General features: G+C 37.5%; 1 protein-coding gene across 7 annotated transcripts in view; it reads left to right on the forward strand.

Moving 5' to 3' along the window:
• gabpb1 (GA binding protein transcription factor subunit beta 1) overlaps nucleotides 1-13062 on the forward strand; it is a 125469-nt gene that overhangs the window by 56791 nt on the left and 55616 nt on the right. For 5 of the 7 annotated variants that reach the window (XM_073032792.1, XM_073032793.1, XM_073032790.1 and 2 more), the window contains one exon: nucleotides 10870-10980. The exons of the other annotated variants lie outside the window; for them this stretch is intronic. In XM_073032792.1, coding sequence (XP_072888893.1) covers nucleotides 10870-10980 — 111 coding nt within the window. The remainder of the gene's footprint in view (nucleotides 1-10869; nucleotides 10981-13062) is intronic. 7 annotated transcript variants of the gene reach the window in all.

A 13062-nucleotide genomic window follows, 5' to 3' on the forward strand; every position in this document is an offset into this window, starting at 1 on the left:
GTCAGGCTAAACTTGGAGTATTGTCAGCAGTTTTGGGCCCCAATCTAAGAAAAGATGTGTTGTTATTGAAGAGAGTCCAGGGGTGGTTCACGAGGATGATTCTGAGAATGGAGGGGTTAACAAATGAGGAGCATTTTACAGCTTTGAGCCTGCACTCACTGGAATTTAGAAGAATGGTGGGAGGGTGGGTGAAATATTTCATTGAAAACTACCGAATGTTGAAAGGACTAGATAAGGTGGATGTAGATGTGGAAGTTGAGTCTGGATAAACTCAGTCAGAGACCGTATTAAGTATAAACCCTTTAATCAAAACCCCCAGGACACTTCAGTTCGTTGCTCAAACATGAAACAATTCAAACTTTTTGCCTAGTGAAGTTTCTGTATTATTTTTATCACACAATAGGTCCTGTCCCATGTCTTTGTCTTTTTACCAGGCACGGTGTCTACTGCTCAGTTCTCCTGGTTTCTTTACCAGACCTTGATTCTTAGCCGACTTTAAATTTTACCCGACACCTGCACACGGTGTCTATTGTTCAATTTTCCTTGTTCGTTTACCCAACTTTAATTCTTAAGACAATTTCAAATTTTACCCCACCCGTGCCATCTGTCCAGTTGTATGGTTTTTATCCTTTCTTTTAAACCATACACGGTGTCTACTGCTCCTGGTTTTTCTTTACTTGACTTTAACTCTTACCCGATTTTAACTTTTACCCGACAGCTATCAGCTGTCCAATTTATACGAGTCTCTTGGCAGATTCGATCCAGGTCCCATCAAGGTCCTGTGCTGAGGTCCAGGTGAGGTGCAGAGACTCACACTGGTATGGTAGGGAGTGATAAAGACAATTCGTCTTTGCAGGCCCAATCGGTCCCCAGAGATAGGATGTTCGGTCTGTCACTTACTCAGCCCGCCTCCATGTCACAGTCCCTATGTTGATACCCTGCTTGCAACGCCAGATGTGGAAGTTGAATCCAGATAAACTCACTCAGAGACTGTATAAGTATTAGCCCTTTATTCAAAGCCTCCAGGGCACTTCAGTTTGTCGCTCAAACAGGAACAGTCTGTGACTGTTTCTGCTCAGTCCACCAACTGATTGGCAGGTCTTCTTAGAGAATAGATATAGTCATTCAGATACTCCCATACAAGACAGGCTGGAAACAAACTTCGCTATGTATGTGACAGTACAGAGAGCCAAATTACGGGATAGGTATAATGGCTTACATACACAGAACAGGCTGGAGCTGATCTTATCTATGTGCATGACTGCACAAAGAAACAAGGACCTTGAAACACTGTCTAACTCCAAGAAGAAATATGGCTCAGCATAGCTTAGTACATCTGTTGATCATCAGTAGTTTCTTACAGAAAAACAGGTTGCTATAGTTTAACTGAATGTGTTACCCCTTTACATACTTTATCATTGGAGAGGATATATCCTATGGCGGGGGTATCCAGAACTAGAGGGCACAGACTCAAAATTGAGAGGCGAGCTTTTAGAACAGAGATAAGGGGGAAGTTGTTTTAGCCAGGGAGTAGTGAATCTGTGGAATGCTCTGCCACAGACTGCAGTGGAGGCCAAGTCCATGGGTATATTTAAGGTGGAAGTTGATAGTTTTCTGATCGGTCAGGGCATCAAAGGATATGGCAAGAAGGCAGGTGGATGGGGTTGAGTAGGATCTGGGATCAGCTATGATAGAATGACGGAGCAGACTTGATGGGCTGAACAGCCTAATTCTGCTCCTATGTCTTATGGTCTTCTGGACTCTCACTAGAGTCTCACTAGACTCACTAGCTTTGAATCTCACTAAATTTACTTGGATTTGACAAGGTGCTGTAAATGAGGTTGCTAATCAAGGTAAGAGCCCATGGTATTACAGGAAACATACTAGCACGGATAGAAGATCTGGCCTTTTTTGGCAAGAGGCAGCAACTGGGATAAAGGGGACCATTTCTGCTTGGCTGCCAGTGACTAGTGGTGTTCCACAGTGGTTGGTGTTGGAACCACTTCTTTTCATGTTATATGTCAATGATTTGGATGACAGATGAAGATAGGTGAAGGGGCAGGTAGTGTTGAGAGAGCAGGGACTTTTCAGAAGGGCTTAGACAGATCAGGAGAAAGAGCACGAAGTGACTGATGAAATATAGTGTCAGGCAGGACTCCCAATAGGTTAACTTGCAGGCTGAGTTGACAGTAAGGAAGGCAAATGCAATGTTAGCATTTACATGGAGTGGACTACAATATAAAAGCAAGGATGTAATGCAAAGGCTTTATAAGGCATTATTCTGTGAGTAGGTTTAGGCTCTTTATCTAAAAAGTGTTGTGTTGGCATTGGAGAGGGTCCAGAGGAGGTTCATGAGAATTACTCTGGGAATGAAGTGGTTAACGTTTGAGGAGCATTTGATGGCTCTGGGCCCATGCTCACTGAAATCCCCCTCATTGTTCTAAATTTCTTGAAACCTATCGAACATTGAAAGGCCTGGATAGAGTGGATGTGGAGAGAATGTTTCCTTTGGGGAGTCTGGCACCAGAGGGCACAACCTCAGAATAGTAGAGTATCCATTTAGAGCAGAGATGAGGAGGAATTTCTTTAGCCAGAGAGTGGTGAATCTGTGAAATTTATTGCCACAGGCGGCTGTGGAGACCAAGCCATTGGTTTAGGGTTAGATTTAAAGTGGAAGTTAATAGGTTCTTGATTAGTAAGGGCATCAAAGGTTACAGGGAGAAGGCAGCAGGATGGGTTTGAGAGGGATAGTAAATTAGCTAGGATGTAATGGCAGAGTAGACCCGATGAGCTAAATGGCCCAATTCTGCTCTTATGTCTTATTTTCCTATGGAAGTCTCCATGTCCTACTGGGGGAGAGAATTTCAAAGGTTTACTATGTACAGAGTCAAGAAATTTCTCCTCATTAGAAAGTAAGTATTGCACCTGCAGGGGAGCACTGCCACTTGCAGCTTCCCTACCAAGTCCCGTATCACTGACTCCAAACCCTGGAACACTGTTCAATAGTATTCCTTCACAAGACAATTGTAGTGGTTCCGAAAGGGTACTCTTCCCAGCCTTTTGATGGGCAGTACAAATACTGGTCTTACCAGTGCTGCCTGTCCCTTTGAGAACTGTTAATTATAGAGGCAAAGTGCTGGTTTGATGATGCACTGAGTACTTGCAGTCATTTTGGATGCTTCTCATGGCTATTGCTCCTGTTCTGCTGGTACAGTCAGAACTCCTGATAGACTGCAGCCTCTTGATTTCTTCTTTCCCCTCATTGTCATCCTTTGCACCAAATGGTTATGGTTTACTTTCATATTCCTAACTTGTATGTTGAGAGTGAAGAGAGAGCCGGATGCCCAGTACCTCATTCAGGAATGTCCACAGCTGTCGCCATACACCTAACTGCATCATATTCCCGTGAGGTCACCATACCCAAATTTTTCTTTTTTTGCAAATGTGGTCCTTGTCACATTGTTCCTCTGCACGTTCATCAAAGTTCGAAGTAAATTTATTATCAAAGTACATATATGTCGCCTATACTACCCTGAGATTCATTGTCTTGTGGGTACTCACACAGAAAATCATCAATGAAAAGTGACACATGGACTGACAAATAATCAATATTTCGGAGAAGACAAACTGTGCAAATGAAATAAAATAAAAGAATCCTAATGATGACTGCTAAACATGAACTTCACTCACACTTGAGGATTATTTTACTGATAAGACTACTTAGTCTAGAATTTATAATGGAAATAGCAAATGCAGAAAATAATGAGCATGTCAGGTCAAAGACCATCCTGATGGAAGGGTCAACCTAAAGCATTAGCTCTTATCCATTAGATATTGTTTAATCTGTTGGTGTTTTGAGTATTTTCTGTTTTATTGCAGATTTCCAGTATTTTTATTTTCATCAATAAGGATAAACTTAAATATAGAGTTGTAGAATTATAGAGCTCAGAGACCAGCCCTTCTGTTCACATTCATACTCACCTCCTTGCCCGTCCATACAAATCCCATTTACCGTATTAGGTTTATATCATTCTACTTAAGTGCCTGCACCTTAAGCATTGCATATGATTCCACCACCTTTCCCAACTACAAAGTCAACCACCCTTTGTGTTAAATTATTTAGAGTCATAGAAAAGTACAGCACAGGGGGACGTCACGTGATGATATAGGATCGAGACGTGGAAATCCAGCTCTCCCGTAAAAAACCAGTAAAATAACATTTAAGTGAAGAAAAGTTAGTAAATACTTTTTAAAAACTACTTATAAACTATTCAGGATTGTCTTAAGATATGCCTCCTAAACAGAAGCAGAAGAAAACTACTACTTTGAAGACAACACAAGTTGGAAAAGAATCAAGGCCGGTCGCTATGAAAGAGCCTCGGGCTCAACTGCATTTTACCTCTGGCGATACAGAACAGGAAACTGCGGCAACATCAACCGTTTCCAAAAAAAAAAGAGCAACAGGACTTGCGCATGCGTGAAGGAAAGGGCATGCGCAAACATGAGCAACCCAAACTACAAATCCCAGCTACGATCGGAACTGAAAGTGAAAGTGAAGATGAGGTGGAATCAGATTCTCTGGATAAATCAGATGAAGATGAAGAGACAAACAAAGAAGAGCAACAGGAAGAGGTTGGAGGTGATGGAGACATAAGAAAAACTTTGGTGCAAATAAGGCATGAATTAAAAGCATTAAAAGTAATTAGAAAAGATATTAAAAATATGAAGATTATGTTTGATAAAATGATGAAAAGACAGGACAAAATGGACAAGAAAATTAAAAACTTGGAAGAAACAATGGGAGACACCATTGATATAGTGAATAAAATGGAAGATAATATTTCTGCCTGGACATCAGAAAGAAAACAGTTGTTGGAAAAAGTGGATGTGCTTGAAAATTTTAGCAGACGAAACAATATTAAGATTGTTGGACTTAAAGAAGGTATAGAGGGAGAGGATCCAATAAATTTTTTTCAAAAATGGATCCTGGAAATTTTGGAAATGGAAGAAGGAACCCAGTTAATTGAAATTGAAAGGGCTCACAGAGCCTTAAGACCAAGACCTCAAGTTGATCAAAACCCACGATCAATCTTGATAAAATGCTTAAGATATCAAGATAAAGAAAAGATCCTGAAGGTGGCTGCCCAACATGCCAGAAAGAGAAACGGGCCATTGATGATAGGAGGGAAAACAGTTCTTTTCTATCCTGATATAAGTTATGACCTTTTGAAGAAAAAGAAGGAATTTACCCCAGTGAAAATGTTTTATGGGGAAAAGGCTATAAATTTATATTGCGCCACCTGGCAACTCTAATAATTTTTTTGGATGACGGAAAAAGAAGATTTTTTACTGATTATCGGGATGCAGAAGAATTCGCACAAGAACTCCCAAATATTCGCTAATTACAGTCAAAGATTTAAAAGTGAAATGGATCAAAGATGAAGATAGGGACAGTGAATGGAACTGATGGATGTTTAAGGACAGAAGAATATTTAAATATATTCATTATATGATACGGGGGAGAAAGGTTAAAATTTGAGAAATATTAATCGAGAGTAGTGATATTATTTTTTTTCTTCTCTTATATATACTTTTTTATGTTACGGGGGAGCTTCGGATCGATTGCTACGGAATTCACGTGTGTAATCATGGCGATTGCCATGACCCGTACAACGGAGGGGGTTAATGTGTTTTTTTTTCATTCACAACATTAGTAGGGGGGTATTTTGTTATTTTTTTCTTTATAATCTATTTTTCTTTTATCTTTCTTTGCCTGGACAATCGGGGGGGGGGGGGGTGGGGGAGACACATAGCAACATGAAGAATTTTAAAAAGATTTCCCAAGGTACTACGAAAGTTGAAAGATTAGGTATTATTATAGATTGGAGTAACCCTGTTAAAAATAATGACTAATTTACTGAATTTTTAAAGTTTTAGTGTTAATGGGCTTAATGGACTGGTGAAAAGAAAAAGAATTTTAAGAAAATGAAAATAGATATAGCTTTTTTACAAGAAACACACTTAACAGAGATAGAACATCAGAAATTAAAGAGAGATTGGGTCGGAAATGTTATTGCAGCTTCATTAAACTCAAAGGTGAGGTTAGTTGCAATTTTGGTTAATAAAACTTTACCAATTAAAATACAAAATGTATTAATTGATTCTGCGGGGAGATATGTAATTATACATTGTCAAATTTTTTCAGAACTATGGACTCTTATGAATATTTATGCACCAAATGAAAATGATGTAAAATTTATACAAGAGGCCTTTTTGAATTTGACTGACGCATATGACAAAATATAGGTGGAGATTTTAATTTTTGTTTAGACCCAGTTTTAGATAGATCAACAAAGGTTGTTACAAAATCAAAAGTAGCAAAATTAACTTTATCATTGATGAAAGATTTAAATTTGATTGAGATATGGAGAAGAATTAATCCAAAAGAAAGAGATTATTCATTTTATTCAAATAGACATAAAACTTAATATAACCATATAACAATCACAGCACGGAAAACAGGCCATTCCGGCCCTCCTAGTCCGTGCCGAACTCTTAATCTCACCTAGTCCCACCTACCCGCACTCAGCCCATAACCCTCCACTCCTTTCCTGTCAATATACCTATCCAATTTTACCTTAAATGACACAACTGAACTGGCCTCTACTACTTCTACAGGAAGCTCATTCCACACAGCTATCACTCTCTGAGTAAAGAAATACCCCCTCGTGTTTCCCTTAAACTTTTGCCCCCTAACTCTCAAATCATGTCCTCTCGTTTGAATCTCCCCTACTCTCAATGGAAACAGCCTATTCACGCCTATAATTTTTTTCTATTATCAACGAATATTCAAGACAGAGTGAAAAATATGGAATATAAAGCAAGAATATTGTCAGATCATTTCCCCCTTGATAATGATAATGATAATGATGGATAAAGAGGAATCGATTTACAGATGGAGATTTAATTCAATATTATTAAAACGTCAAGATTTTTGTGATTTCATGGAAAAGCAGATTCTTTTTTTTAGATACAAATTTACATTCAGTTGATGATAAATTTATAGTATGGGAAGCAATGAAGGCATATTTGAGAGGTCAGATAATAAGTTATACTTCTAAAATTAAGAAGGAATATATGGTAGAAACAGATCAATTGGAGAAAAAGATTACAAAATTAGAAAAAGAATCTCAAAGATATATGACAGAAGAAAAAAGAAGACAACTTGTTAACAAGAAGTTACAATATAATACAGTTCAGACATACCAAACAGAAAAAGCAATTATGAGAACTAAACAGAGATATTACGAACTAGGTGAAAGATCACATAAGATTCTTGCTTGGCAGTTAAAAACAGACCAGACTTCCAAAACGATAAATGCAATTAGAACAAGTGTAAATAAAATTACTTATAAACCTTTAGAAATTAATTAAATTTTTAAGAATTTTTATTCTGAACTGTATCAATCAGAACCACAAAATGATAATGTTGAGATAGAAAGGTTTTTATCACAAATAACTCTTCCAAAATTGAATTTGGAAGAACAGAAGGGATTAGATATGCCTTTTACATTAAAAGAGGTCGAAGAAGCTCTAGGATCACTTCAGAGTAATAAATCCCCAGGAGAAGATGGTTTTCCGCCTGAATTTTACAAAAAGTTTAAAGATTTACTAATTCCTCCTTTTATGGAGTTAATACACCAAGCGGAAAGAATGCATAAACTTCCAGAATCTTTTTCGACAGCTATTTTAATAGTATTGCCAAAAAAAGATAGAGATCTTTTAAAGCCAACATCATATAGACCTAACACGAGGAAATCTGCAGATGCTGGAAATTCAAACAACAACACACAAAATGCTGGTAGAACACAGCAGGCCAGGCAGCATCTATAAGGAGAAGTCCTGACGAAGGTTCTCGGTCCGAAACGTCGACAGCGCTTCTCCCTATAGATGCTGCCTGGCCTGCTGTGTTCTACCAGCATTTTGTGTGTGTTGTTGATCATATAGACCTATTTCTTTGTTGAACACCGACTATAAAATAATAGCAAAAATTTTATCTGATAGAATACTTACCAAAATTAATACATATGGATCAAACAGGATTTATCAAAAATAGACAATCGGCAGATAATGTAACTCGGTTACTTAGTATAATTCATCTGGCACAAAAGAGGGAGGAAATGAGTGTGGCAGTTGCTGTAGATGCAGAAAAAGCATTTGATAGATTGGAATGGGATTTTTTATTTAAGGTATTGGAAAAGTATGGGTTAGGAAAATCTTTTATAAAATGGATTAAAACCTTAAATACTAATCCCAAAGCTAACGTAATGACAGATTGTCAAATTTCAACATCATTTCAGTTAACAAGATCAACTAGACAAGGTTGTCCATTATCACCTGCTTTGTTTGTGTTGGCGATAGAACCATTAGCTGAATTAATTAGAACAGACCCAGATATTATGGGTTTCAGAGTTAACCAGGAGGAAAATAAGATTAATTTATTTGCTGAAGATGTTTTGCTTCATTTAACAAACCCATTGTATTCGCTGCGTAAATTATCTTCTAGATTGGAAGAATATGGGAAAATATCAGGCTACAAAATAAATTGGGATAAAAGTGAAATTCTACCCCTTACTAAAGGAGATTATAGTCAATGTCAATTAATAACTCAATTTAGATGGCCTATAAATGGTATAAAATATTTAGGTATAAGAGTTGATAATGATATAAAGAACTTATATAAATTAAATTATTTACCATTATTGAAAAAAATTCAAGAAGATCTTGATAAATGGATGATGTTACCAATAACATTAGTGGGCAGAGTAAATGCTGTAAAAATGAATGTATTCCCTAGATTACAATATTTATTCCAAACACTACCAATACAATTACCGCAGAAGTTTTTTCAAGAGTTAAATAAATGTGTGAGGAAGTTCCTTTGGAAAGGTAAGATGTCAAGAATATAGTTGGAAAAATTGACATGGAAATTTGACCTAGGAGGGTTACAACTTACAAACTTTAAAAATTATTATAAAGCAAATCAACTTAGATTTATTGCATCTTTTTTTGATGAAGATAAACCGGCATGGATTAGAATAGAACTAGATAAAATAGGAGAAAATATACCAGAAGATTTTATATATAAGTGGGAATCTAAATGGATACGGGAAAAGAAAGATTCTCCTATATTAAAACATTTGATTGATTTATGGAATAAGATAAATGTTGATGATGAGATAAAGAAATCTTTATTAGCAAAGAGACCTTTAATTCAAAATAAACTTATGCCTTTTACAATGGATAACCAACATTTTTATTCAACTAGTTTCAAAAAGGGATTAGATATATAGGAGATTGTTTTGAAGGAGGTATATTAATGTCATTTGATCAATTAAAGAATAAATATAAAATATCAAACAACACTCTTTTTTGTTATTTTCAATTAAGGGCTTATTTAAGAGATAAATTGGGTCAAACAATGTTATTGCCGAAACCTAATGAAATAGAAATTTTAATTCAAAAAGGAAAAATTAAAAAATTTATTTCTTGTATGTATAGTTTGATTTAAAAGCAGGCAATTAAACAAGGAATTCATAAGTCAAGACAAAAATGGGAAACTGATTTGAATATTAAAATTGAAGAAACAAATTGGTCAAGACTATGTCTTGACAGTATGACAAATACAACAAATGTCCGGCTAAGACTAGTGCAATGTAATTTTTTACATCAATTATATATTATACCACAAAAATTAAATAAATTAAACCCAAATTTATCTGATCAATGCTTCCGATGTAATCAAGAAATTGGTACCTTTTTACACTCTACTTGGTCTTGTTTTAAAATTCAACCTTTTTGGACAAATTTAAGAGTTCTACTGGAACAAATTATTGGAATACAATTTCCACATAATCCAACATTATTTTTACTAGGCGATATTGAAGAGATAAAATCGAATAAATATCAGAAAGAATTCATAAAAATTGCTTTGGCAGTAGCCAAAAAGGCTATTGCAGTTACTTGAAAATCGGATTCATACTTAAGTATAGATCGTTGGAAGAATGGAATTTTTAGCTGCATTCCACTTGAAAAAATTACTTATAATTTAAGAGATAAATATGAAATATTTCTGAAAATTTGGTGCCCTTATTTACAAAAGATAGGATTAAATATATAGGTGCTCCAAAGATAAAATTATTGGTTATCTGGGGAAATAAATAAATATACATATTAAAGCTATTATGAACTCCATGGAGCATGTGGGGATCTTCCGATATCCAGGCATTCTTTCTTCCTTTTTTCTTTCTTTCTTTCTTTTTTCTTCTCTTTTTTTTCTATAGGGATATGTTAGGGGGGAGGGGGGAAGGGTTGACAATTTTTTTCTTTCTGTAACCTATTTGAAAATTCAATAAAAAAATTATTTAAAAAAAAGTACAGCACAGAAACAGGCCCCTCAGCCCATCTAAGTTCCTGCTGAACCATTTAATCTGCCTAGTCCCATTGACCTGCTCCTGGGCCATAGCCCTCTATATCCCTGCCATCCATGTATCTATTGAAACTTCTTAAATGTTGAAATTGAGCTTGCATGCACTACTTGCACTAGCAACTCAGTCCACACTCTCATAACCCTCTAAGTGAAGAATTTTCCCCTCATATTTCCCTTAAACAATTCACCTTTAACCTATGGCCTCTAGTCCCAGCCAACCTCTGGAGAAAAAAGAATTTGGCATTTACCCTATCAATACCCATCATCATTTATTTAGAAAAACAAAGCATTTTTAAAGTGCTTTCTGTTCCAGACTGAAAAAAACTCTTGCTATTTGTTACCTGGGAAGAACCGTGTAAAATTTGTTCTTTAAATTTTAGAGTCGGGCATTTCTGCAGTGCAATTTGGGAATTCCTCTACGTCGGTGTTGGCTACATTAGCTGCCTTGGCAGAAGCATCGGCACCGTTGACCCAAGCACCTGAAGCACCAGGTTAGAAGTTGCTCCTTCTTCAGGATGTGTGACCTGCTTGGGAAATGTGAGATTGTAACCTGAGTGGGAGAGAGTGTTACCTGCAAAGTTGCAAGCAGAGCATTTCAGCAGCAATAGCAATTCTTCCACAGTCTCAATTTTAGTTGCATTTTATTTTTAATACAAGAAGTGCAAAGTGATAGAGCTTTTACTTCAGCAACACAAGAAATGTATTATTACATAGGGACAATATTTCTGCTGTAATTCCCTTATCATACCATCTGCTTTATATTTTCTTCGTTCATCTTTAAGAAGTTCTGGATGCCATTGCTTCCATAACAAGGCTAGAAGAACATGACGAAGTTATGAACATGACGTTAGTCCTGATGAAGGGTCTCGGCCCGAAACATCGACAGCGCTTCTCCCTATCGATGCTGCCTGGCCTGCTGTGTTCCACCAGCATTTTGTGTGTGTTGTTGCTAGAAGAACATGTGTTAGTTAAGTAGGTAATCAACTCTCAGCAGCAAAATCTGTGTGACACACACAAAGTACTGGAAGAACTCAGCAGGTCAGGTAGCCTCTATAGAAATAAATAAACTGATGATGTTTTAGACCATAAGACAAAGGAGCAGAAGTCGGCCATTCAGCCCATTGAGTCTGCTCCGCCATTTCATCATGAGCTTATCCAATCTCCCCTTTAGTCCCATTCCCCCGCCTTCTCACCATAACTTTTGATGCCCTGACTACTCAGATACCTATCAATCTCTGCCTTAAGTACACCCAATGACTTGGCCTCCACTGCCACCCGTGGCAACAAATTCCATAGATTCACCACCCTCTGGCTAAAAAATTTTTTTCACATCTCTGTTCTGAGAATGGGTGCCCTGCAGTCCTCAAGTCATGTCCTCTCGTACTAGACTCCCCCCACCATGGGAAATAATTTTACCACATCCACTCTGCCCATGCCTTTCAACACTCGAAATGTTTCTATGAGGTCTCCCCTCATTCTTCTAAATTCCAAGGAGTATAGTTCAAGAGCAGTCAAACGTTCCTCATATGTTAACCCTCTCCAATGTCAGCACATCCTTTCTTAAATAAGGAGCCCAAAACTGCACACAGTATTCCAAGTGAGGTCTTACCAGTGCCTTATAGAGCCTCAACATCACATCCTTGCTCCTATACTCTATTCCTCTAGAAATGAATGCCAACATTGCATTTGCCTTCTTCACCACCGGCTCAACCTGGAGGTTAACCTTAAGGGTATCCTGCACGAGGACTCCCAAGTCCCGTTGCATCTCAGAACTTTGAATTCTCTCCCCATTTAAATAATAGTCTGCCCATTTATTTCTTCTACCAAAGTGCATGACCATACACTTTCCGACATTGTAATTCATTTGCCACTTCTTTGCCCATTCCCCCAATCTACCCAAGTCTCTCTGCAGACTCTCTGTTTCCTCAGCACTACCAGCCCCTCCACCTATCTTTGTATCATCAGCAAACTTAGCCACAAAGCCATCTATTCCATTATCCAAATCGTTGATATACAACGTAAAAAGAAGTGGTCCCAACACGGACCCCTGTGAAACACCACTGGTAACCAGCAGCCAACCAGAATGGAATACCTTTATTCCCACTCTCTGTTTCCTGCCAATCAACCAACGCTCTATCCACGTATGTAACTTTCCTATAATTCCATGGGCTCTTATCTTGTTTAGCAGCCTCATGTGCGGCAGCTTGTCAAAGGCCTTCTGAAAATCCAAATACACAACATCCACTGCATCTCCCTTGTCTAGCCTACTTGTAATTTCCTCAAAAAATTGCACTAGGTTTATCAGGCAGGATTTTCCTTTAAGGAAACCATGCTGAGTTCTACCTATCTTGTCATATGCCTCCAGGTACTCTGTAACCTCATCCTTGACAATTAACTCCCAACAACTTCCCAACCACTGATGTCAAGCTAACAGTTTTATAATTTCCTTGTTGCTTCCTTGCCCCCTTAAATAGCAGAGTGACATTAAACAGCACCAAATTTCTTGGTGTTCACCTGACGGAGAATCTCACCTGGTCCCTCAACACCAGCTCCATAGCAAAGAAAGCCCAGCA

This window comes from Hemitrygon akajei, chromosome 30 (genome assembly GCF_048418815.1).
Source record: "Hemitrygon akajei chromosome 30, sHemAka1.3, whole genome shotgun sequence".
Taxonomy (NCBI): Eukaryota; Metazoa; Chordata; class Chondrichthyes; order Myliobatiformes; family Dasyatidae; genus Hemitrygon; species Hemitrygon akajei.